Source organism: Falco cherrug, chromosome 17 (genome assembly GCF_023634085.1).
Source record: "Falco cherrug isolate bFalChe1 chromosome 17, bFalChe1.pri, whole genome shotgun sequence".
NCBI lineage: Eukaryota > Metazoa > Chordata > Aves > Falconiformes > Falconidae > Falco > Falco cherrug.
The window spans coordinates 2,943,183-2,968,522 of NC_073713.1; the positions used below are offsets into that span (position 1 = coordinate 2,943,183).

Here is a 25,340-nt window from a genome sequence, read left to right on the forward strand (position 1 = left end):
GTGCAGGCTGCAGCGGGTCCCAGGGCATGGCTGTCCCTCCTGGAGAGCCTGGGGGATGCTGCTGAGTCTTCCCTTCTGAAGGTGCTGGGATGCACCCAGGCCAGGGCTGGCTCCTGTTTTGCTGCTGGGATGGGAGATGCGCCTCTTTGCTGAGCGGAAACCGGAGGAGGTGCCTCTCTCTCCCCGTGCCCCTTGGCAGCCTCTTCCCAGCGTTAATCCCTCTTGCCACTAACAATTTGTGCCTTATTAACTCTAATTTGAGCTAGCCTGGTTTTCTCTCCCAGCCATTGCTCCTCATGCTGCCTTTTCCCGGCAGACTGAAGCGCCCGCAGCGGGCAGCGCTGCTCCCGGGGGTATCGCAGCCCCCACATCTCCGCTCGGCTGCGTGGGTGCAGCAGTTTAAGTCTCTTGTCAGAAGGTGTTTTCTCCCGACTCTTGAAACATCGCTGTGGCTCTTCGCCGGCTCGGCATGACCGACAGCAGGACGAGCTGCGGTGGCTCAGAGCCAGGGTCCGTCTGGCGGACTCTTTGGGAAGCTCCCTGGCCGTCGCTTAACTTGTCCATCACCCATTTATTTCTGCAAACCTGGGCCTGGGCTCTGCCCCCATCCCTCTCCGCTTTGTGCTTCACCTCCCTGGCTAACAACCAGGTCAGGACTCCTGGAGACCGGAGAGCAGCAGCCGGGTGGGTGGCCATCTCCCATCTGCTTTCACTCCCTTTTCTCCTTTTCCTCCTGCTTTTTTGGCTGACGGGGCAGGGACACCCTCCAGCCCCCTCCTCTTCCTCAGGGCTGCGGAGGAGCAGGAGCTGCTGTGCCCACGGGATGATCAGGACCTGCTTTCCGTACGGGAGGTATTTTCCTGCAGTAAATGGATTATGGCCCCGCCAGCCAGGGCTGGTGATGTAGGGGGGCTGTAGCCGTGGCATGTGGTTGAGCCAGCGGCTGTTGGGAGTCTGTCCCGGTGTGAGCATCCCTTGGGTTCAGCCTCCCCAGCGGAGGTTCCCCGACCCCAGCACTGATGTGGAACTGGGAGGATCTGCTGGGACACCGTTGGGCATGCAAAGGCAGCGGTGCCAGTGGCCTGTGAAGCACATCACAAGCTGGAGGATGCTGCAAACAAAGCGTCGGGAGCAGCGTGGGGAGTGCTGAATCGGCGTGGAGGTAGTGAGTGGCTGAGCAACAGCTACAGGAGTGCCCGAGGGCCAGCTGCACGCTGCTGAAGGGCCTGGAAACCAAAAAGCCTTGGAGGATGCTTATGTCTGCAGGCTCAGAGGAGAAAGGCTGCTCTCGGGAGGGAGGTCTTGGATGGAGATGCAAAAGCCACCTGCTTGCAGTACCCCGTGCCAGCAAGGACTCAGGGTGACATTGAAAAAGCTCTCGGTGAAGCAGCCACATCCCTTGAAGCATCTGGCTCCCCGATGCCTCGGTTTCCCTCGCAAGGGGATAGCAGTACCCCTGAAAGGTGCAGCCCCCTGGCAGTGAGAGGCACGGGGCTGCACCGGGACACAGGGGTCCCGCAGCAGCATCTGGTCGTGCTGGCAACCGCTGGGAAGGCATTAGCATCCTTCCGAACAGGCTTCCCCTTGTGCGGCGAGGACGGCCGGCAGCTCTGACCCTCTGCCGGGGAGCAGGGAACAAGGGCAGCTGTGTGCACCCATCGCACTCGCTGGCCCGTCGCCCCGACACGCATTCCTGCAACAGGCAGGGTTTTCCGGGCTGGGATGCAAGGGGGGATGTGCTGGCTATTGGGGGGGGGGGGGGCTTGTTGTGTTTTGGTTGTTGGGGGTTTTTTCCTCCTTTTTTTCTTTTATTAGCCACCTTTGGGTGTCTTTTTGAGCAATTAATCTGGGTTGTGGCATTCGCCGAGCAGATCGGAGAGCCCAGGGCTCATTAGCACCTGGCTGAATGTTGCTGGAGAGATGCTCTCGGCAGCTCCGTGCCTCTGCCTGCTTGTTATTCCAGGCGAGTCGGGGGCTGCGGCAGCGGGAAAGTCCCTTCGGTGGAGACCCCGCTGCACTGCTGTGGGCAGCGGAGGCAATGCAGGGTGGCTGGGGTCTCCCTCCTGCCGCAGTGGCACGGCCGGAGCAGCCGGCGATGCTGTGTTGGCATTGGGGTACCCGGGAATCAGCAGGCAGCGCTGTGCTGCAGGGCTCAAGGACTTCTGAGGGTCTCAGCCTCCCTGCTTCAGCTTCAGCTCGACTTTGTTCCATTTCCCATCAGCTGCTCGAGTCCTCAGCAGCAACCTGCGGCTGCCGCTGCACCAGCACCGGGAGTGGTGTTGGGGCTGCATGGCCAGGGCCCTGCCTGCCATTGGCATGAGCATCGCTCCGGGCTGGGAAACCCAAGGCAGGAGACCTTGCCTGGCCCCAGCACCACTGCCCACCCTGCCCTGCTCCTGCCAGCAGGGAAGAAACCGTCTCTCCCTGGCCAAAGCCACCCCAGCTGCCGTAGGGAACTGGTCTGTGATTCCTCTGCCAGGACTCATGTCCATCTCATGGGTGTTTCTTCCGTGGGTCTGACTGGTTTTTGCTTTTGGCTTCAGCGCCCCATGGCCATGAGTTACACCCGAGCTCCTCATCCCGGCCGCTCCAGGCTGCACTCCCGCGAGCCCTGGCTTCAACACCCCCAGGGTTTTCACCCCGAGCCCCAAGCCTTCGCCCCCCTCCCACCGCCAACCTCCCTGTGTGTCTTGGGTCCCTTCATGGGGACGGGGATGGCAAGGAATGTCCCTGCGCCTGGCTGGCTGCGGAGCAGCATATGTGCTGGGATCTGCTCCCTGCCTGCTGTTTATCCGCTTCCTTCAAGTTAACTTATGTTTCCATCGCTGCCCATCTGTCTCCTTCTCTTCCTCTCTTCCCTCCTTTCCTTGCGTGCTGGCAGGCACCGGCGGAGCACGGGGTCCCGTCTCCAGGTGACCCTGGAGGGTGGCAGGCATTTTGCCTCCCACCACCACCCCCACATGGCCGCGTGCTTGTGGGGGCACTTTTGGGGGGACTCTGGTGTGGATGCACGTAAGGCTGAGATGCGTTGACCTCCGGCAGCCCCCTCCATCCACCATGAACTCCAGCAGCAAATTTTGGCCGGAGGATCCCCCCTCTCCCATTACACCTGAAGCCGTGGGGGCTGTGCTGGTGCCAGCAGCCCCTTTGCAACCTTTGATTCCCTCCCCTCCTCTTCCTCGGCTCCCTCCGCTCCCCAAGCTCAGCGATGCTCCCATCCATTCTGCCGAGTATTCTCTCCTCAGACATCTGTGCCTTCCTGGCTGGCGGGAGGGAAGCCCGGCCCCGCTCCCCACTGCAGCTCCCACCCCGAGCCTGGCTATTAGGGATACCCGGGCTTCTTCGGGAAACACAAAGGCATCGAGTGCCGGAGCCAACATGCACCTGCTTTCCTTGCTGCTTCAGAAAGCCCTTGTAGCTGCTGCCTCCCACTTCTCCAGCTTTTATTTATAGTCTGTCTTGCTCGCGCTGGTTTTTGGTTTTTTTTCTCTTTTTCTTTCCCCGGCACAGCTGAGCTGCTGAACTCGGAACGCCGCGGAGAGGCTTCTCCCTCAGCTCGGCTGCACACAGCCATGGCAAAGGGAGTGGAAGAGAAATCATATCCCCACAGGAGCAGCCCAGAGCCTCGTCAGCGCGCTCTTCGTTAGTGCTGATCACCCCCGGCGGGTGGCTGCGGGGGGTGCGCATCAGGTCGCTGCTGGCGGACATGACCCACATTTGGGACCTCGTTAGGTGCTGTCAGCGTGAGGGGCATCAGTCCTCGCGGTGGCACCGGGGTCTCAGGGACTCTGCAAAGGACAGCCTGGGCCCTGAGGAGGCATGTCCCTCCGGCTGGCTGTGCTGCTTGTCACATCGGTTTGGTGACACCAGTCACTTGCCTGCTGGGAACCAGACTGAGACCCAGCAAACTCGTGCCGCTGGTGGCCCTTCAGGGACATGCTTGGTGCTGGGCAGCGATGGGACAGGAGTTTGTCTCTTTGTCAGCGCTCGTGACTCCTGTCCCCTCCCTGGGGCACCGCAGGAGGTCCCTGTGCCCAGGGCCACTGTCAGATGTGCAGAGCGGGAGCATGCAGCCCTCAGCCGGGGTACGCGGGCATCACCCCCACTGGCTGGCGGTGGTGTGGGTGCCATGGCAAGCTTGGGGGCTGGCTGGGCCAGTGCTGTCCCACATGGGACGCTGCCAGCTGATGATGTCCCACAGGGAGCCACCAAGGGCTGCAGAGAGGAACCAAAAGCCGGGCTCCGCTCCCTTGCGCAAAATCCTGGTGCTCACCACGGCCACCCTCTCCTCTCCTCCCTCGAGGAGGTGGCAAGAGGACACGGCAGGGGGAAGGGGGGGAGAGGGGGCCGTGGACTGAAATAACAGCCAAAAATTAAGAACAAAAAAATTAAAAATCACAAGGCGAGAGGCTTGCCATCTGCCGCGTGGGTGCCGGAGCAGGAGCCGCCCGCCAGCCCCGCGCTGCCGCTGCAGCCTGGGTACCGCCGGCACCAAGTGACTCAGCACCGGCGAGGGAGAGGTGCTCTGGGATCTCTCGGTGCTTGCCCAGCACTCCCCGAGAGGTGCCCCGGGAGGGACAGCTGGGGGACAAACCCCTGCCCGGGGCCAGCTGTGGGTGGGAGCTGTGGGCAGCCCATCGAGGCTGGGGTCAAAGCCTTCACACCTCCAGTGTTTCCTCGGGAAGGAGGAAAAACCAGGTGGAAGCGGAGACTTTTTTCTTCCACAGGAGCCGCGTTTCCATGGTACCCAGCAGGGAGGTGCTTCTTCACGGACCTGATGCTTCGTGGGGTCCAGCAGCCCGGCGAGGGGACCCCAGGGTGCCCCTCCACCATGGGCACACCAGCCCAGGCCACCCACGGTGAGAGGGAGCTCGGTCAAAGGGTGCTGCCCAAATGTCCCCCAGATGTCCCCAGAAGGGCACAGCTTGTCACGACACCACGGGCAGAGGTGGCACCACATGACATGAAACCGCCACGTGTCACCCCTGAGGTGTCATCTCCGAGATGCTGCCCTGGGTCCTGCGTGGGGCAGGGGGCTGATGCAGCCGTGGGGCCAGACTGGGAGCACTGTGTCCCTGGCTAACACCGTGCCAGCGAGGGAGACAAAAGTGTGATTACTCACTGCCGGGGAGGAGCTGCTCAGCACATTACTCAGCCCCGCCAGCAAACGGGTCTATTCTTCGCACATCAACCTGGGGGACCGGGGAGGAGGAGGGCAGGGGGATGGGGGGGTTATTTTTCCCATTGAGTGGTGACAGCCAGCCTCCCCTCTCCAGCCCCCTCCTCCTCCCCCCTGCGTCACTGCTACCCAGGGGGGGATACCAGCTGGGGGGATGCTGGGGCAGGGGGCTCTACCAGTGCTGGGGAGGATGCTGGTGTCTCCGGTTCTCCCTGTGCCACATCACTGGGGCTAATCATGGCCCCCAGCTCCGCAGCACTGTCCCTTGGGGCTGGAAGGCTGTGCTGGGGACGACGACACAATGAGTGCCAGGCCCTGACTTTCGTCCCTGTCTGCTCCCAGTGCTGCCAGTGGGTACATTCCCAGCAAGCCCAGGAGGGATTTCAGTGATGCTGATGGTCTGCTGGGCCACCACACTGCTGCCCATGGACACCCTGCTCTCGGGACCCCCGCACTGCTCTCCTCTGCCCCAGGGACCTCCAGGCAGCTCCCCAAAGGACGTCCCCAAGCCCCCACCCCTGCAGTGTGCCCGAGGCAGTGTGGCAGTGCTTAGGGCACAACTGGGGTGGTGGGATTTGCTGGAGTCTGGTGGGCACAGGCACACCTCTGTGTAGGGGCCAGCATCACACCGGGGCTGGGTTTTCTGGTGGGCCAGGTGCAGGCATCCCCCCAGCGAGGTTCACTCCCGGCTTAGAGGGCTTTGAAGGAACTCTTGGTGAGGCTGATGCTGGGATGGATGGAGCACTCGTGGAAGGGTGCAGGAGAGGGGAGGCAGGCGTGAGGGATGAGCCGCCAGTGGATTGGCAGCCACGGATGCTGCTTCTTAATGGAGGAAAATAATTCATGTGGGTTCAAGTGGAGAAAGGGATTTTAAGTGGGGGAGCACACCACTGCCAGGAGCTGGGAGCACGGGCGCTCCCATGGATGAGGGGGATGAAGGCAGACAGCTTTCCCGAGAGAACGCCTGCCAGCAGGAGCGGGATGCAGGGTGGGGAGGGATGCAGGAGTGACAGCAGCCCTGACGGGGAGCACCTGGGGCCTGCCAAACCTGGGGGGGCCACAGCTGTGGAGCATAAAGCTTTGAATAGCCGAGCAGGACCTCTTCCAGCCCCTGGGCTGCTCTGCCCCCGCTCCTGCCGGGCTCCGTGACCCCAGGCCCTCCTGGCCAGGCACCGGCACATGCCAGGCTGTGCGCTGGGGGGTGTGCTCCCTGGCTTTGTGCAGTGCTGGGTGCGGGAGGGGGTCCCCTCCCCTGGGAAAGAGGCCTTGGTGTGTGCTTTGGGGTGGGGAGAGTTGGCAGAGAAGGTCCTTCCCTTGCAGCTGTGCTGTTCCACGTGGCTTTGCAGGCGCTATCACACGTACCCATGCTGTGCTCCCTCCTCCTGGGGAAGAAAACCTCATCGTCCAGAGAGATGCGGTGGCTCGTTCCCAGATGCCACATGGCAGAGCCAGGCACTGGGTCTGGGCTCCTGGCTGCGGTGCCCGGGGGTTACGGTGGTGGCTGGGGAGCTGCTTTCACTGAGAAGTGGTGAATTTGGGTGACTCCAGTCCCAGCACCAACGGGGGGTCCTTCCCACCCTCAGTGCATCCCTAATATTGCTCCTGCTAATGCACCCGTAAGCCCCACCAAAGCCATTAAACCTGCAGTCATTCATAAAAATTCAGTGCGCCGTGCAACGCTGCGCTCTGGGTGATGAGCCTGTCCCCACCTGGCCCGGGTGAGGGGACCTGGTCTGTTTTGGAGCCTGTCCGAGCGGAGGGCTGGGTACCTCCACAGCCGGTTGCCCCAGCAACTGTCACTCTCCCGCTGCATCCATCACACCAAACGTTTCGGAGCCATTATCATGCCTTCAGTACAGCGAGGCTGCGGTGATGGAGCGCTGCTGGGGGATAAGCATCACCCACGTCACCTTGCTATTTATCTTGCAGCGGTCATAAATATCTGCTGGCATCTGCGTGTCCCACTGCTCTAATCCTCTCACGGTGCTGCTCGTGTGAAGAGTTACCCGAGCAGAGACCCATGTCCATAGGAGATTCAGCAGAAAACCAATTAGGATTTTTCAAAGCCAAGTGCTGTTAATTGCCTCTATCCTTGCAAATTAATAAAGCATAGCATTGGTGCTATTGTTTAACTCCGCATGTGCGTGCCTTCAGGTGCAGCCTAGGAGCATCTGAGGAGGCCTGGGCAATGGGAAGGTTGCAGGGGTGATGGGGAGGGGGCTGGGCCACCCCTATGTGAAATGTGGAGCAAAGAGCACAGGCTGTCCCTGCAGCTGATCTGCATGCACAGGGGGTCTGCAGGGTGCAGGAAAGCTTCCCTGGGGGGTTTCTGGTAGGTCACAGCTGTGCCCCGCAGCAGGCTGCAGCCCCCCTGCCCCTCCTGTGCTCGGCTGCTCAGCTCGCAGCAAGCTTTGGAGGGCTTGAATTATTTTCTTCTTTGAGCTCTGCCAAATGGGGTTGAAATTATGCATGCTTTGCCTTGGTTCCTTGCTCCCGCTCCCACCCGGCAGCCTCGAGGTGCGATTGCCATCGCCCAGGAAGGAGCCCTGGAGCGCTGCGCCGTGTCCCGCGCCAAGGCTCCGGCTGCTTTCCAAGGGTGGCTGTGCTGAGAACACGGCCCTACATGCTTATGAAGCAAGGTGCAGGCACACATTAGTACCTAACAACAGCTATTAAATAGAAAATAAAATAAAATAAATAAATAAAGGAAGTGGCTCTGTGTCCCAGTCCCAAGGGTTTCCCAGCAAGGTGTGATGCCACCTGAGGTCCCCGTCTCCCCGGCCGTGCTCAGAGAACAGGCAGCACGAGGAGGTGGTTTTCCCAGGCTTGGCCGCAGCTGGAGGCAGGATGAGGTGCTGGTTGCCCTGGTTTGGTTTGGTCTGTCCTGCCCTGCCGGTCCCCTGGGGGCATCCCCTCCTGTCTGAGCTGCCCCCCCCTCCCCCATTTCAGCATCCTCCATGTGGGTGCGCAGTCCCCGCGGATGGCCCATGGGTACCTGGCTGCTCTGCCCGCTCCTTGCCCAGCGTGCCCTATTAAGGCAGAAAGTGCTCTGAAAACTGTCCTGGCTTTTTCCTCTCTTCAGGACATCGGAATTTTTTTTACTGTCTTTATTCCCTGTCCCCTAGCATTTAACCTGGCTCCTGTTAGGGGATCCCTGCTCCTTTTCTGAGTCTGCACCACTCTCGATCTGGTGCTTTCCATCATTTAAGGACTTAAAATGAAGCGCAAAAATATATTGTTAAAATAAACCTGACTTTTTTGGTGCTGCCTAAAAATAAGCAGGCTCTGAGGGCTGGAGCCACAGCTGGGGGGAGCAGCAGGTGGCTGGGGCTGGGCTGATTTATCGCAAGGGCACGCGGTCCTCTTGGATTAAATTGTAAGGCCTTCTCTTGTGTTTTTACAAAAAAATACATGGTTTTGGCTCACAGCGTCCCTCCCAAAGGGAAGCCCAGCATGGCGCACTGTGGGAGACACCCTCTCAGCTTTGAGTTTTGTCTTCATCCAAGGTTTTGCAGGGGATGCCTGGAAAAAGCGTGAATCAGTCATTCTCTGCACACAATGCGGAGGGAGCTCCCGGCATCGTGTGTCCCCCCCGGGGGCTGGCTGGCATGGCTCCCTGCCTGCTGCAGGCAGCTTTCCTGCGGCAGTGGGGGGGTGTAAATCCTTTGGACCCCCTCAGGCAACCAGCCGGGAATCTCTGGGTCCTGCACTTGCGATGCCTGTGCAGGTAATTTGGGAGCAGCATCTCATGCCATATCGTACTGCTCAGATAATAAAATGCAGGTAACTTTTTTGCTGGGGCAAGATGTGTAGAGCATTGCTGCTGCAGGCAGCGGGGTTCCCTGCCTCTCCCTGTTCCTGCTCGGTTCTTGGGGGGGGGTTCTCTGCCTTTCCCTGTTCCTGAAGGATGCTCCATTCTGGGCTGGGGTGGTTCTCTGCCTTCCCCTGCTTCCAAGGGATGCTCAGTTCTGGGGGTTTTCCCTGCCTCCCCCTGTTCCTGAAGGATGCTCAGTTCTGGGGGTTTTCCCTGCCTCCCCCTGTTCCTGAAGGATGCTCAGTTCTGGGGGGTTTCCCCAGCTGCCTGAGGATATGGGGGTCATTCCCCTGCCATGGCTTGCTCTCTGGTGGGACTAGCCCTGGGGACCCAAAGGGCACTGGTAGGTCCCCACGGGTGTTCTCCTGCAGGCCAGCCTGCCTTGGCTTTATGTTGCAAGGCTGCTCTGGCCGTGCCTTGCACCGTGTCCCCCCAGCCAGCCTCTGGCTTTGCAGCACCAAGGGGAGATGTTGGGATATTCAAATACCTTTGCATCCCTGCAAGGGTTCAAGGAGCTGGGGCTGCACATTTGTTTCCATTGAAAAAATCAGTAAAATCAGCTGCTGCAATTCTTGCCTCCCTTTTTTGCTGATGAGGAATCAGGCCCAGGGAGCAGGAGGGAAATGCAGGTGCTGGTGGGGGAAGGAGCACATGGGGATAGGGATGGGGAGGGGGAGATCAGCCCGGGGTTTCTGTCCTCCCAGTCCTGGCACAGCAGCACCCAGCTGCCCCGGCGAGGCCACGGCACGTGGAGCTGGGTGCAGCCCATGCAGCAGGAGCGAGCGGGACCAGGGGATGGAGCAGTGCCCTGCAGAGGCTGTGCTGTCCGCACAAAGCCTTGTGCAAGGCCACCGCGTCCTTGTCAGCTGGGGGTGACGCAGGTACGTGTGGCTGCTGCTGCAGGGATGTTTTCCCTGTGGCTCAGAGCTCCTGCTCGCCTTCCCCGCTGCCCTACAGCAGTGCTGGGAGCTGTGGCTGCCGTGCAAGCCATGGAGCAGCGAGCAGAGCGCCGGCGGAGCTGCAGCACAGCAGGGAAACAGCATTTATTTGCTGCGACAGCTTTGCAACAGATTCTTTGGCGGAGCTGACTGCAAACTGCAATCCTAAACTGTCGGACGGCTCCTTTTTCCAGCCTGGGAGTGTGAGAAACAAATTTGTTTGGGTTATAAAAACATATTAGAAAGCAACACATTTTGTTTTGCAATATACATAGTTCTTCATGCCAATTTTTTTTTTTTTAATGAGTGCCATTCTAATCCCTTCCAGACAAAGATGTTTCTTAATGACTTTTTGTAGAGGTAATTGCTGGGAGTGAGGTTTCAAAGCACTAGACAGGGAGCTGTTGGTCACATGGCCACCAGTGACAGCTGTGCATCACTCAGGTATGGGGGGGAAAGGGATGAAAAGCTCTTGAGGGTCTGTCTAGCCTCCAAAAGGATCCAGACCTGGTGCCTGGAGAGGTGATGCCCAACACCAGCAGTGCAGGAACTAGAATGTCTGGAACACAGGGAAGTGGCTTTTTGCTCATCATGGGTGCCCACGTGGTTGACATCTTGATGCACGTGTCTTGATGTTCTCTAGTATTTTACTGAGTGCTTCTTAGCTCTTCCCCAGATCCTGCAGCATGAGCATCTGGCTTTGAGGAGCATCTTATGGGCACCACCAGCTTCCTTTGCCACTGGACCAGGTGACAGTGACCTCCTGCCTCGGGCCTGGATGACAATCAGGACCTCCAGCTGGGTTTCCCTGGTAGGAACGGCGCGTGAGGGACCCCTGGGAGCTGCAGGTGGGTTTTGACCCCAAACCTCCCAGTCTCCATCAGTCTCCTCTAACCACCCACCTGGCAAGAGGGGCTGCTGGGGCTCTGAAGCTACTTTTCACCCAACATTTTGGGAATTGGTACATTCCACCCTCCCTCTTTCAACGCTGGCATGGGCAGCATTGCCGCTTGATGGAAAGCCACCCCACGAGGGTAACCAGGCACAGCCATCAAACACCCACCTCTTTTCCAAGCGGTGCATCTCCTCCTGGCTTCCTCAGTACTGGGTGTTAAGAGGAAAGGTTGGCATCACTTCTGCCTTTCAGCTCTTGGTTTTCTTTATGGAGCTGATTTTCTGCATCACCTTTCCGTGCCAGTGCCTGCCTGTCTCTCCCAGTTCCCACTGTGCTTGTGGCCCATCCCAGGCTCTTTCCAAATCTGCTGTGATGCCATTGCAAACAAGTGGGTCCAAGCTTGTTTTTCCAAGTTGGTGTCAGCTGCTCTTCAAATCAAGGCAAATGCCTGCGGGTTATTTTTTTAAAATGGCACTAACTTTGATTTGTAATTAAAACACTCCATTTAATTAGGCGAGTACGACAGAACCTTTAGAAACCTGACTATTTTTATATATTTACTCCCCTTGTGTTTTTCTTAGGGACTGGAGTTCCAATTAAAACAACCTCCTTATTAAATCGTTGGCTCTTGAATAAAACCAGAAGCTAAAAATACAGCAAGGCCACCGAGCTGCCCTCCCTGTCCCCACACCTCTCCCTTGGACTGTCGCCTCTGCATTGGTTTTCTCCCCATGAGCTTCTCGAGGCACTTGGTTGAGCTGGTGCAATCCTGGTGCTTGACTCTCTGGCTTTGCTCCATCGAGCTTTCTCCTACCTCGTGCCAAAAGTCTGCCGGCTTTGAGTGCAAATGTGCCCAGAGCAGCTGGATTGGGATGGAGGGATGGGTTTACTATGGGGCTGGGCTGTGATGTTGCAGCTGGTTTTCTCCCACCTCATATTTTGGGGAGCCTTTGGAGGTGGCTTCACCCTGAAAATCCCATTTTGACATGTCTCCAGCTGTAAGATGATGCTTGCCATTGCTGTAGCAGGACTAGGGGGAACAGTTTGCTTTCACTCAAAACATTTCTGTGTGATACATGCATTTGCAATATAGGAACAATAGCCGTCCTGCCAAGCTAAACATGAGCTGTTCCTGAAGTTGTTGGCATTTTGCTTTTTGCCAAGGGTCTAGAGAGGAGGCGGGTAAACAGCTATCAACTCTGAGCTGCAGCAAAAAGGTGAGTTAGAAAAGGGGAGCTGGAGGCTGGAGAAAATCCCCCTGCAAGCAGCCAGGTTGCAGCAGCAGCAGCAGCCGTTGCTGCTTGTTTGCCCTCGGAGCCAAGAGGACGTTGCGCTCGGGGAAACCGAAGGATGGGCCCTTGGTTTCCATGCACAAACGTGCACACCGGGCACCCTCCTGCCCCGGTTTGCCCTGGCAAGGCCAAATCCTGCCCGGTGGTGGCTTTGCCGGGGGAGCTGGACTGCTGAGGTGGCCCCCCAAGCACTGCGCTTGCTGCGAGCTCTGTGTAACGGGGAGGTAATTTCCCAGAGGTGCCTGAAGTTGCCTTAATGTGAGCTGTCAAAATGATGTACAATTGCGCTGGGCTCCCTCGCTCCCCCTGCGTCTCCTGTGACAATTTTGTCAAAGCTCGTTTTTGAGAAGCTGTTGTGACGGGGTGCTAATGGCTCCTTCCTCATCAGGCAATCGCGGGCGCCGATGTCCCCAAACGCGCCGAGCGGAAGCTGCTTCTTTCTGTGATAATTAAGAAAAATGATAATAACAGGCTTAAAGGAGAGCAACCGGGGCTCGGTGCCGCTGGGTACATTGGCAGCTCACGTGTCCCCGGTGATGCTCACAGCCTGCAAAGGCCAGAGGTAGCGTCTCCTCCATGGGTTGGGGTCAACCAGCTTTTTGGGAGCATTTGGCGTCACCAGGGCAGCGCACGCTGCACCTCCAAGGGTTTGCTGGGGGCACAGGGCTGGGGCTGCCCCCACAAGAAGCGAGCTGCCTCGGCTCATCTTAATGAAATGAGAGGTTAAAAATAAAAATCAATAACTGCCAGATTATCGAGATGGGATTAATATCAATTTTAAGCATGCCCCCCCTCACCCCAAGATAAAAAATGACCCAGCGTAGCTCAGCTAATGAGATTGGGAGCCTCAGCAATCAAGGCGAAGGATTAGAGATGATCACAATAAATCCCAAATGATGAGGGACGTTGCCAAAGTCTATCCTTGGAAGACCCCACCAGCATGGACCTGCCCATGGGGGATGCTCGGGGCTCACTCTGCCCTACCCTGGAGCTGGGTGCTCCGACCTGGCTGTGAGTTTGGACATGGGCTGTAGTGCTCGGCACCTGCTTGGGTGTTGGAGCCCCACACCCCATGACACCTCGCTTTTGCACACCATGGTCACATCCCACCTATTTTTGCAGCATCCCGTGAGTTTCAACCTCCGTCCCTGCTGCCTCGGGCTGCCAGGCTGGATCAGCACACTCCGACGTTGCCTAAAGCCTGTTTACCCACAGCCCTTGGGTAGCCCCAGCCGTCTTCTCCCACAGCCACCCATGGTCTCCAGCTGTGCTCTCCCTTCCCAGTTGCCGGCTTAATCCCCATGTGTGTTTTTAATGCCTCTGCATGTCTCTAAGCTCTTCTGTACCCAGAAGCCAAATGCTCCTTGTAGGATTCAGATGTCTCCCCTGTGGATTAGATGGGATGGCTGCAAATTCCTTGTAATTTCCTCATGTGGGGTCTATTATCTGCTCCTGGGAGGTGCAGGAGGAGGGTGCTCAGGGGCAGCACCCCCACCCCCCCACCCCCGCCGCCCTTTCCCATCTGTGTAATGCTGGGCCAGGGGGAGGTTTAGCCAGTGATCCCTTGTCAGGGCTCTGATTCAATTATTCCCTGCTGCAGCCTTGCCTGCGGCTACCGGGGAGCGCAGCCCTGGGCTGGGGTTTGACTCCTGGCGTGGTGTGATGGAGAAAGACAACTCATCCCTGTGCCAGGGCAGGGGAGGACCATGGCCTCCCCATCCTATGCAGGGCTGAGTGCTCCCTGGATGAGCTCTCTCCCTTCCCAGGTTAGCTGGTTCATCAGCTGCCTGCACTATTAAATATCACTGCCGCTTAATTTAGGTGGCTGGGATGCAGCCCTGGTTACAGGCTGGATTTGCTGATTCAGCAGGTTGAGAGAAAATCCTTTCCCTTACGGATGGGAGTGGGTGCTGGGCAGAGGGGGAGGAGGTTTTGGGAGAGAAGTCCTTCAGCACTGGGGATTTCTGGCTGATCAGGGCTGTGTGGTCCAGGAGCTTGATCCTTGCTGCTGGTTGTCTTGTATCCAGCAGCCAGAAAACAAGTGAGCTGGTGCTTTCAGGTCCTCAAAGGTGTTTGCTCTATCCATATGGCTCTAGGGATGGAGAGCATCAAGTGAAGGCGACCCTGTGTATCCCACATCTCACCATCCGCAGTGGCATCCCCCGCTGCGAGACAGCTGCTGCCTTCCCGGGGGGGGAAGGGGGGGCGGGGGGAGCCCAGATTTGTCTTTCTGATGCCTCAGTCAATGGCATCGATTGGGCTGGAGCGAAGAATCGATGGTAATTTGGTCGGAGGGCTCAGCGTTGGGTGCAGGAGGAGTAATTAGAGCAGCAGAGGCGGCGTGGGCCAGCTGCCACAAGGTCGAGGTGCTGGGGGGGCCACTGGAGCCCATTGCCTGGGGAGGGGCGGAGGGATGGCACGGAGGGCGAGGGGCTGGCTCCTGCTTCCCCAGCAGCTGGGATGCCCTTCGGCATCCAAACCCCCACCAAGGCTGGCAGGAACAAGGTGTTTTGCCCTGCTGAGAGCTGGCTCCTGAAGGCAGGCGCTTTCCTAGCATGCTTTCCCTCCCTCTTGCCACTGGAGCAGCACCTCCAGCGCCAGGTGGGGCAGAGGCTGGGTGCTGGGAGGTGCCTGCAAGGGAGGGACCTCAGGGTCCCACTGCGCTCCCCAAGGAGCAAGTGATGGGGGACCCCGGCGGGTTTCACATCTTGATACAGGCAGGGGGAATGGGAAACATTTCCCTGCAGCTCACGGAAATGACACCAAAAAGCCATGAGCTGGGCTGCAACGCTCGTGTGCTGAAGGTTTTCTGGCTCTCCCTTGCCCTTCCAGCCTGCCTGCAACTCGCCGGCACATCCCACCCACACAGAGCAAGCCTGCTGCTTCCCCCAGCTCTGCCTTCGCAGGGGGCTGCGGTGAAATGGCCTTTCTGCTCTTCCCCAGCAAGAATTACGGGGCCATCTGGATTTCAAAGAGCAGCCGGGCAGCTGGTTTAATTGGAAGCTGTTCCTTGCAGAAGGAAGGAGGGGGCTCGTGCCTGATGGACTCCCCCAGCTCTGTCCTCCCGTGCTGTCCATGGGGATGCTGGAGAACTGCATCCTGGCTGGGCCTCGGGGGATGTCTGCATGCATCCGGGCTTGGGAGAAAGCCGGGGGTGGTTTTCAGCGCTGGGTGGGTGGAAGGGAAGGGAAAGGAGGATGTAAACTTGGGGAAAAGGTCAGGCATGCTATAAATATGTGGCATCCGGGGAAAGAAATGTCAGTGTGCGGCAGTAGCAACACACCAGTGTCTGAGATGGAGAGAGAAATGATTGTTATCTGGGGGATCAAATCCACGGGAATCGGGGCCAGGGCAACAGCGGAGGGGGCTCTCCCTGAGTCTGGTGTGTCAAAGCGTGGCTGTTGTGTTGCTGGGGTTGTTATTGGGGGTGCTATTGCAGCTGAGAAGGGTTGAGGGCACACAGCAGTCGCAAGTCGCCCAGGCTCTTGGGGCACCGAAAGTCGTCCTGCTGCTCTCTGATGGGGTGAAAACAGGCTGGAGCTGAGGATTTCCAGCTGCTCCGCTCCCGGGACCATCCTCAGCCCTTTCCTCCATGAAGATGAGTAGATGGAGGGGCCTTCATGGTCCTCCTGCCCAAGCTGGGAGCTGGTGGCTCAGGAGAATGATGCAGGAGCGGGTGAGCATCCCGGGGGGTTTGCTTTTGGGGATGGGGGAGAGTCAGCATCCCCTGGAGCTGTGCCACCTTTCCAGGGGAGTAAGACGTGCTCCCCGGGACTGATTGCACATTTGTCCCCAAAGTGGTCTGACTCGCTGCCTAATCATCTTCCCCGGCAGCCCTCTGAATGCAGGGCTGATTGCTGCCTGGCGGGGAGGGAGCTGGGGAGAGGGGGGAGCCGACTGGGGCCAAGCACAGCTGCAGGGAAGTGATGGCAGCAGCCGCCGCGCTGCTCCCCATCCAGGCTGGCTCACTGTGGGGGGGTGGGGGTTCAGCAACGAGCTGAGGACTAGCCAACTCATCTCTCTAGTTTGTGCCAGTCTGGGTTGAAGGAATGGTCTCAGGAGTGGTGTGTCCCATTGGAGCAGGGTCCTCATGCCCCCAGCAGGGCCCTGGGGGGCTGTCACTTCTCCCTGTGGTGGTGACTGCCTCCTGGTCCCTGGGAGTGCCATGGCAGGGCTGTAAAGGGTGACCTGGGGGGTCCCTGGATCTGCAGACTCATTCACTGCATTCGTGATTTCTGGCCGGTGTCTTGCTCCTCACGGCTGCAGTGTCACCTGGTCATTGCACCTTCGCCCCCCAGGTCTCTCCTGACCTATGGAAGGCTTCAGGCTGTTGGGGCGATGCCCTGAGCTGTGGGGGCACAAGGTGCTGAGCCCGGAGCCTCCAGCAGGACTGAGCCACCAGCCCGGGGCTGCATGCTGTGGGGCAGCAGGGGAAACAGGCACACCGTGTTTCCTGAGCCCTTCATTGTGGCGTCTGGGCTGGGGCTGGAGGGCACCCACGCAAGAGCTGTGGCCTCTTTTCGCTCTGCCTGGGCTCAGGTGCGTGTGCAGGAGCAGAGAGCTCGGAGGGCTGTGGCCTCCAGCATCCCTGTTACAGGTTCTCTGCTCCTCAGGTGGTTGTTTTTTGTGGGAGGTGACGGGAGGGGCTTGGCTGGAGGGGCACGGCTGGTCCCCCCCTAGCTCTGCCTGCTCCATGTAGCCCCCTCACTTGTTCCCCACAGCTCAGTTTCTGGGGGCTGCTTGGCATGGCCGTGGGGAAAGTGGGGATGGTCTCCAGCTACCTGGTCCTCGGGGGCTGCCCTGAGACCCGGCTGAGCCCCCACCTGGGATGCTCGGTTTGGGGGAGGGGAAGCACAGTGGCTGGCGCAGCTTGGGCAGGGAGGTGCGTGGCTGCGGCCCCCCACAGCCGCCGTCTGCTCCCCTCCGAACAAAGGCGGCTCTGAGCCTCCCTTGCCTCTTGGCACGTTACAAGAGAGCCCTTCTCTCCGGCAGAAAAAGCCCTTTCCAAGCCTGGCCCCCACTTCCCCGGGCGGGCTGCAGTCTCCTTCGCTGTCCTCCGCCAGCCCTGCCTGGGTGGCTGGAGCCCAGCCTGGCACCTGCCTGCCCGTCCCCTTCCCGGGGTGCTGCGGGCTCCAGCTGTGCTGGGGTCCCCAACATGCTTGTCCCCTCGTAGACCAGCACATGCCCTTGTTGCTTGGATTTTTTGGGGGGCAACGCTTGCATGGCAGAGGGTCCTGCAGCCCGGTGCTCCCTGCCTGGCTCCGGCAAGGGTTCTTGGGGATACACTGTGTGCACGGGGGGGCTCAGCGTGCTGGTCAGCCCCCACAATTAGGGGTGCCTGCTGGCCTGGCAGCAGCCATGCAGGGCTGCGGTGGGCTCCGGCCGTGGGCACCGGGGAGCCCAGCACACCCAGCTGCAGCAGGGAACAGGGAAGGGGGAAGAGCTCCTGCCACTGGTAATTACCGGCAAGGTTGATGCCACATGATGCAGGGACGTCAGCAGAGTGTGTCACAGCTGATGACACGCTGCATGTGCAGGGGCTGGAAAGGATGCCAGGGCGAGAGGTTGGAGCACCGGGACAGCAGCGTCTGCCTCACGGTGCTGAGCCAGCCTCACTGCCCGACCTTCAGTGAGTCACCTCTCCTCCCCGGGGGTGCCATAGCACGGTTGAAGTGGCCCATCCCACCCCTCTCCCTCCAGGGGCTCAGCTCTCTGGCTGCTGCCCAAGCCCCGTGCCTCAGTTTCCCCACGGTGCAGGGGAGGCGGTAGGTGAGCAGCTGCCGTGGGGCTGTGCCCCTCCCCCCCCACCCCCCCGGGAGAGATGCATGTTCCGGGCTTTTTGGGGATGTGTGAGGGGAAGCCAAGGCAAAGTGTCGTTACTCATGGCGATGACAGCGCTGATGACAAGTCCCCCAGCCCCCAGGAGCACGTGCTGTGCCCATGTTCCCTGCACGGGGAGGTGTGTTCCCAGTGCCAGAGAGGCCCAGTGAGTAATGGGGTGGGCGGCAGTGCCAGGGTGCCGTGGGGGGGTGGGAGCAGCAGCACGGTGCTGCTGGGCTGCAGTCGGTGGCACCAAGCAGAGCACTCTCTGGCATCCTTTTAGGGCTGGGGGGGGACGACTGCTGCCAGGGAGGGATGTGCCCCACCGTTGGGCAATAGAATGAGGGGTTACAGCACCAGCGTCGGGACAGTCCCCCTCGTGCTAAGGATGAAACGGGTCCCAGGGGAGGCTGGTGGTGCCTTGCTGCCCCTTTCTTGGGGGAGCAAACCCTGGCCCATGGTGTCTGGAGGTGGCTGCTGTGAGTCTGGGGTCTCCCACAGCACCTGGGCTGCATCTGCCCCAGCCAAGGTGCCGTGGAGCAGTGCCATGAGGCTGAGCCCCACAGAGCTGGTGCCGGGATTGGGATGCCCTGCACCTCTGAGAGATGTATTTTGGCTGGAGAAGTAGTTGACGAGATAAGGATGGGGTATCGCGTTACCGAGTCGGATGCTTCTTTGAGGTTAATAAGACAAGACAGACAATTGCTGCTGCTTGATCCAGGGAGTGCTGTGTGAGTGAGTCTATTAGTGGGCTGATGAGTAATCAGCTACGTTGGAGACCTGCTAACAGGAGGAAAAAGTTGTTAATGTGACTCAACTGACCCCTCTCAGCAGAAGTTAGTGTGTCTTTTCTGAAATACCACAGGTGGATTGTTCCACGACTTGGATGTGGAGCCGGGAAGGCATGGCACTATATTCCTCCTTGCTTGCCAGCCAGAGTCACGCGCCGGTGATGAGCCACCGATGATGGGAGAGGGGACAGGGAGGGAATGAGTCTAACCCCAGCTTGGCGTGAGCCGAGCCCATCTGCCTGCTCATCCTTCAGTGACTCCGTCGAGGGGTTTTTACGGTCGCTCCTGTGGCAGGCTGGCTGCGCACACAGCGACACTGCAGGCTGGCTCAGCATTCCCATGCTCAGCTCCCGCGTTTTCAGGGTTCCTGTGTGTCCCTGCCCCAAAGCCATCTTCCTCACCACGGTGGCAGGGATGGGGAGGGCTCCCTTCTCCCGGTCCCTTCGCGGAGCGGGGAGGAGGTGACAGCTGGGTGATGTGGGATGCCGTGAGACACCGAGTCCCACTTTCTGAATGTGGGCCGTTGCCTCCCGAAGTGCAGGAGGCAGCTCTCCCAGGAGATCAGGTGTTGTGAGACTCGTGACTCCAGCATGCAAATGCTGGAGGCTGTGAATAATCATGTACTTGTGCAGGGAGACTCAGCCCCGCGTGGGTTGGAGCATCCCGCGGCCGGGCAGGAGGCAGCCGAGTCCAGATCTCCTGCTCTCCTGGCCGGGTCACCGGCAGCGAGGAGCTAGGAGGAAAGCAGCACCCCAGGAAGACCCGTTTTTGGGTCAACCCCTTTCCAGCAGCAAGTATTTTTGCTGCCCTGTGTGAAGGATGAACCAGAACCCTGCAGCTCTGAGTGCTGAAAATCCCCGAATTCCCAGCCTGTACTTGTAGCTCATTCCTGCTTCTGTTGTGCCGATATCCAGACTTAAACCTCTGTCCCTGCTTCCAAGAGCCAAGTCCCAGGGAGCTGGCAGCAGCTTGACTGGGGCAGCATCTCTCCCAAACAACCACACGAAGGATGGGGAGAGCCGCATCCCCTGAGCCTCTTGCTCCTGTGCTAATCTGAGGACTCCTGCCTCATCTGTCAGAGTTTCAAAAAAAAAAAAAAAAAAACCAAACCAAAAAGCAATGGCATTTTTATCCTTCTTGTTAGGCAGAGTGGTAAATTTATCGCTGGGCAGTTGTCAAGTGACTCAGCTGTGCCTGGAAGGCTGTGCTCTCTATGGCTGCACCATGGGGCAGAGGGCAAGGGTAGTTTCACCGAGCCATGGTCTGCAATGATTCCCACCCCCTCCCCTTTCTGTCCCTTTTTGAGCTGGGGGTGCCACAGGGATCCCCGGATCAGCATCACGAAAGATGGATACAGCTCAGGCCAGCGAAACACTGCTCCACCTTGGAAAGTGGAAGGATTGACCTGCGGGGTGGGAAGGTGCCGGCTCCAGGGCTGCCTGCATCCCATGGGAGCTGCATCGCTGTGCCCTGCGGGGACAGGGATGGGTCGGGGGGTTGTGTGTGTCTGGGGCATGCGTGGCTTATCCAGCTCTGGCCCATTCCCTGGCAGCTCCTGTTTCAGCATGGAAGGCTGCCTGCCTGCCTCCCACGTGATGGGCAGGAGGTGGCCGTGGCCGAGGACCTGGGTGCTCCTCACCTTGCCGTGCCGCCTGCTGCCTTCACCCGCTCCCGGCTCTGCCACCGCAGACTGACGTGAAAGTACACGGAGTGCCCTGTTCATGTAAATAAACCCAGCTATAAATAGAGAGGGAGAGAAGTGTGAAAACAGTGGGGAATGGATTTCATAAAACCAGCAAATTAGTCTGGAGAAACAAGGGTGTGAACCAGCAGCCTTGCTCCAACTTGAGCCCAGATTTCCAGTTTCTGGAGGGATGCTGGGGGGGCCCTGTGCTGTGCTTGGCTTGGGATGAATGCGCCGGGAGTGGGGCTGGGTCCTCCCCATCTAGCCATGGGCTTCCAGTGCCTCCTGCCTTGGCTTGTGTTGGTGTAGGTGGCATCAACACCCTTCTTTTTTTTTTTTTTTTTTTTTCCCTCTGAACTTGTGGAAGAGCCCGCTAAAGACATGAAGATGATCTGGCTGGTAGCATGGACCAGGATATATTGCCTCTGCCCAGATGGGCGAGGATGGATGGAGCTCTGCCAGCCCTGGGCTTGCTCCCTCGCGGGCAGTAGGTGATGGCTGGGATCTTTTGGGTGCTTTGAAGCCAGCAGGACCGGAGCGGGGAGGGTGCTGGCCAAAGGGTTCTGCCCTCCCGGGCTACTGCAAACCTGACTTTCAGGAAACAGGCTGGACCGCCCCGATGCGGAAAGCAGCTTAAACCCCGGCGCAGGGGCCATCCTTGGCTCTGCCAGCCCCGCCAACCCACCTCGCAGATTTGCAAGCTTTCACTTTGGGCCTCAGGACTGAGCGCTGAGTCAGACTTTTATGAGGTCTTGGATTCTGCTAGGGAAGCAAACTGCCCGGGAGCTGGCGTGAGCTGGGGCTGGGCAGGGGGATGCTCTCCTTCATCCCCGTGCTGCCCACTGGCTCTCACCTCACGCCCGGGGCTGTGCCAATGCCTGACCCCCAAGAAGCGTAATAGCGGGCAGAAGGTGCGGGATGCTCCTCAAACACCCTCTGCAAGGGTTGGGGGTTTGCCTCTTCCCGGGAGGCGCGTGGGCAGAGGTGGGGAGGTCTGCAGCTGCTCAGACCTCGCAGTGGGGAGCTCGCCCAACGGTGCGGGCAAGGGGAAGATGGTGAGCGCTGGGGACAAAATGGTGTGCCACTCTCTCCGTGCAAGCCTGTCCCCTCCCGGGCTGCCTGTCATCTCGGGGGAAGTGCAGTGGCCCATTTCTCCTGCTGGCATGCTCCTCGGGGAGCGAGCCCAGCTGTTTCCCCATCTGGCATCACCGGAGGTGTTTGCAGGGAGGAGAGGTGGGCTGGGATGGGAGAGCACAGGGGGACTCTCTGTTTTCCACCTCTTCTCCATTGGAGTGACCCCGATTCTCTCTTCAAATGGAGGGGTGTGCCCAGCAGGGCAGGCAGCAGGGACAGGGTGACGGGGAACTGTCACAGGGTGCAGGGACGGGGGCAAGCAGAGCGGAGTGGGAGCAGGGGGAGGTGACACAGGTGGTGCAGGGAGGCAGGAGGGGGTGGTACAGCTGGTGCAAGGGGTGGCAGTGGCACCAAGCCAGCGCTGGATGTGAGGTGGCAGGTGAGTATGACACCAGGCTGTGGCAGGTGGTGAGGAGGTGACTGAGAGGTGCATGGTCCTGGCAGAGATGAAAGCAAGCTGGTGCAGGGGGCAGGTGGCACGGCTGATGCAGGGTGGTGGGGTGACGATCCTGAACCTCTGCTGGGGGCACGGATGGTGGCGGGGATGTTACCCCGAGCTGATGCCTGAATGAAACTTTGATGTACAAGGTCACAGTGTCACCAAGCAGGTGACAAGCATGTCACCCCAAGGTGGTGCAGGGTGGCAGGGACAGATGGCACAGCTGATGTTGGTTGGGGTGGTGCAGAGCTGGTGCAGGGGGCAGGTGGCTCAGCCCATGGTAGGGAGGTGGGTAACCCTGCGAGGGTGCAAAGTGGCATTGGCATGTCAGAGGGGTGGCATGTGGCAGCAGGGACAGGTGGTAGAGGTGGGGACTGGGACCTCCCATCCACTGTGCCAGGCAGGTGGCACATCTGGGGACAGGAAGGTGACGCGGAGCCGGCGCAGGGGCACATCTGGGGACAGGGAAGTGACGCTGAGCCGGTGCCGGGGACATGTCTGGGGACAGGGAGGTGACGCTGCACAGGTGCAGGGGCACATCTGGGGGACAGGGAGGTGACACTTAGCCGGTGCAGAGGAACATCTGGGGACAGGAAGGTGACGCTGTGCAGGTGCAGGGGCACATCTGGGGACAGGGAGGTGACGCTGCACAGGTGCAGGGGCACATCTGGGGACAGGAAGGTGACGCTGTGCAGGTGCAGGGGCACATTTGGGGACAGGGAGGTGACACTTAGCCGGCGCAGGGGCACATCTGGGGACGGGAAGGTGACGCTGCGCAGGTGCAGGGGCACATCTGGGGACAGGGAGGTGACACTTAGCTGGCGCAGGGGCACATCTGGGGACAGGGAGGTGACGCTGAGCCGGCGCAGGGGCACATCTGGGGACAGGGAGGTGACACTTAGCTGGCACAGGAGCACATCTGGGGACAGGGAGGTGACGCTGAGCCGGTGCCGGGGACACGTCTGGGGACAGGGAGGTGACGCTGCACAGGTGCAGGGGCACATCTGGGGACAGGGAGGTGACACTTAGCCGGCGCAGGGGCACATCTGGGGACGGGGAGGTGACGCTGAGCCGGCACAGGAGCACATCTGGGGACAGGGAGGTGACGCTGAGCCGGTGCCGGGGACATGTCTGGGGACAGGGAGGTGACGCTGCACAGGTGCAGGGGCACATCTGGGGACAGGGAGGTGACACTTGGCTGGCACAGGAGCACATCTGCGGACAGGGAGGTGACGCTGAGCCGGTGCCGGGGACACGTCTGGGGACAGGGAGGTGACGCTGCGCAGGTGCAGGGGCACATCTGGGGACAGGGAGGTGACACTTAGCCGGCGCAGGGGCACATCTGGGGACGGGAAGGTGACGCTGCGCAGGTGCAGGGGCACATCTGGAGGCCGGGTGGAGCCGCTGCAGCAGGGCGGGTGGCAGAGCCGGCCGGGAGGTGACCGGCCGGCGGAGGTGACCCCAAGCCGCGCCGAGCCGAGCCGCGCCGCGCCGATCCGGCGCACCGCCCGCCGCTCCCGGCAGTGCGCATGATACTGCGGCGCAGGGGCCCCGTGCGCGCCAACCCACCTTGAAACGGGCCCGGGCCGCTCCGCCGGCCAATCACCGCCCACTCCGCCGGGGCGCGGCCAATGGGCGGCGGGCGGGGGCGGCACCGAGCCGCTAAAGGGCGCAGGCTAGGCTGCACCCCGCACCGTGCGGCGGAGGGCAGGTGCGGCGCGGCGGCGGCATGGGCGCGGGCATGGGCGCAGCGGCGGCGGGCGGCGGCCGGCCCTGAGCCGCCCCTCCGGCCCGGCCAGCCCCGCGACGGCCCGGGGAGCCGTGCCCCGGCCCGGCCAGCCCTGCCCCGCCCCGGCCGGGCCGCCCGGCGGGCGGAAGATGCTGCGCACCGGAGGCCGGTAGTACTATGATTTGGTATGTGGCCGCTTTGGTAGCAAGTGTGCTCGGTGCCCGCGGGCTGCCCGTGCAAGGTGAGTGGGGGGCCGCGGGGGTCGCAACGGGGTTGGGTGGGGGGGTCCTCCGGGCTCGGCGGGGCGGCGGCGGGGCTTCCCTGCGTGCAGAGCATCCCCCCCCCCCCCCCCCCCCCCGCCGCCGGTGTCCGGGACGTGCATGCCGCGGGCGGGGGGCGTGCGGCGCGGGGCTGGCGGCGGGAGGGGGCCGGGGGGGGCGGTGCGCTGCGGCTCCGGAGGGGCTTGTGCCGGGGCTGGGGGGGGGGGGGGGGGGGGCTGAGCGCTGCCCGTGGCCCCGGGGGGGCTGCAGCCAGGCGCCCGCTGTGTCTTTATTCCCTGCTGCAGGGGGAATAGAAAAAAAAACCAAAGGGAAATACAAGCTAATAAAAAGATAATGTAATAAATAATAATAATAATAATAAATTAGGCTAATAAATAATAATACTAAAAAGCCGCATCTTCCCCAGGCGCGCAGCGGTTTTTGCAGTGACCTCCCAAAGGGCAGCGGCTGCGACTCGGGAAGTTGGGGAGGCAGGAGCTGGTGCGGGAGGCTGGGCAATTCCCTCGGGAACAGGCAGCCGGTGCCGGCCCTGGCGGGGGGCACGCCTGGGGCCTGGGGGCGGCCAGGTGTCCCTTGCTCCCCGATGTCACCCCCCGGGCTGGGGGAAGCAGCGAGGGATGCAGGCGGCGTTTGCCCTTCCCTGCAAGGGTAGCCCGGCTGGGCAAGGAGAACTGCAGGAGGGATTCGGTGCCTTCCCTGCAGCTCCCCGGCTGTGCCCGTGTCCTCCTGGCTGTGGGTTTGGGGGTGACTTTGCCCCCCTCCACCCTCTCCCTGCTGCCTGGATGGGGGGCTACCTGCCTTCCCCTCGCCACTGCAGGCTGGCTGCTGTGCCGGGGTAAACTGAGGCACAGGGTTGTCCAAGGTCAGGAGGGAGACAGCGGCAGGGAATAACCCTGATTTTCCTATTCTGGCTTCTTTTCCTTCAGCTGCCAGCCCCCTCCCTCCCCCCCAGCCATCCCTGCAGGTAGGGGGGGGCTGCCTGCCGCTGCTGCAGCACCCGCTCCCATCTCTGCTGCTGGTACCTCGCTGGGCACAGGGTGGTCCCTTCCCAGGAGCTGCTCCCTGGGTGTCCCCGAGCCCTACCCGTGGGGATGCGGTGGCTGCCGACAGCGAGCGATGCCTGGCTGGCAGCCACCACCGCTCCCCTCCCCGGGGCGTGGGGGAACACCGCCTCAGAGGGAGGGGGCACCTCGGCAGCCCCCCCCCCCCATCACAGCGTTTCTCAAGTGTGTGGGGTCACATCTGCACCCTGCTATGGTCCCTTGGCATCCCTGCCTGGTAGCTGGCTCCTCAGAGGTGAGGGGGGCCAGGATGAGGCTGCTTTTTTTTGAGGGGGGGGCCCCC

General features: G+C 60.5%; 1 protein-coding gene across 5 annotated transcripts in view; it reads left to right on the forward strand.

Moving 5' to 3' along the window:
• The first annotated feature begins 23,671 nt into the window (after positions 1 to 23,671).
• The window catches only part of IGSF9B (immunoglobulin superfamily member 9B), a 40,256-nt gene continuing 38,587 nt past the window's right edge, over positions 23,672 to 25,340 (forward strand). For all 5 annotated transcript variants that reach the window (XR_008729787.1, XM_055695862.1, XM_055695864.1 and 2 more), the window contains exon 1: positions 23,672 to 23,956. Coding sequence is in view for 4 of the 5 variants with exons in the window: in XM_055695862.1 (XP_055551837.1) it covers positions 23,893 to 23,956 (64 nt within the window). In the remaining variant the exon portion in view is untranslated. The remainder of the gene's footprint in view (positions 23,957 to 25,340) is intronic.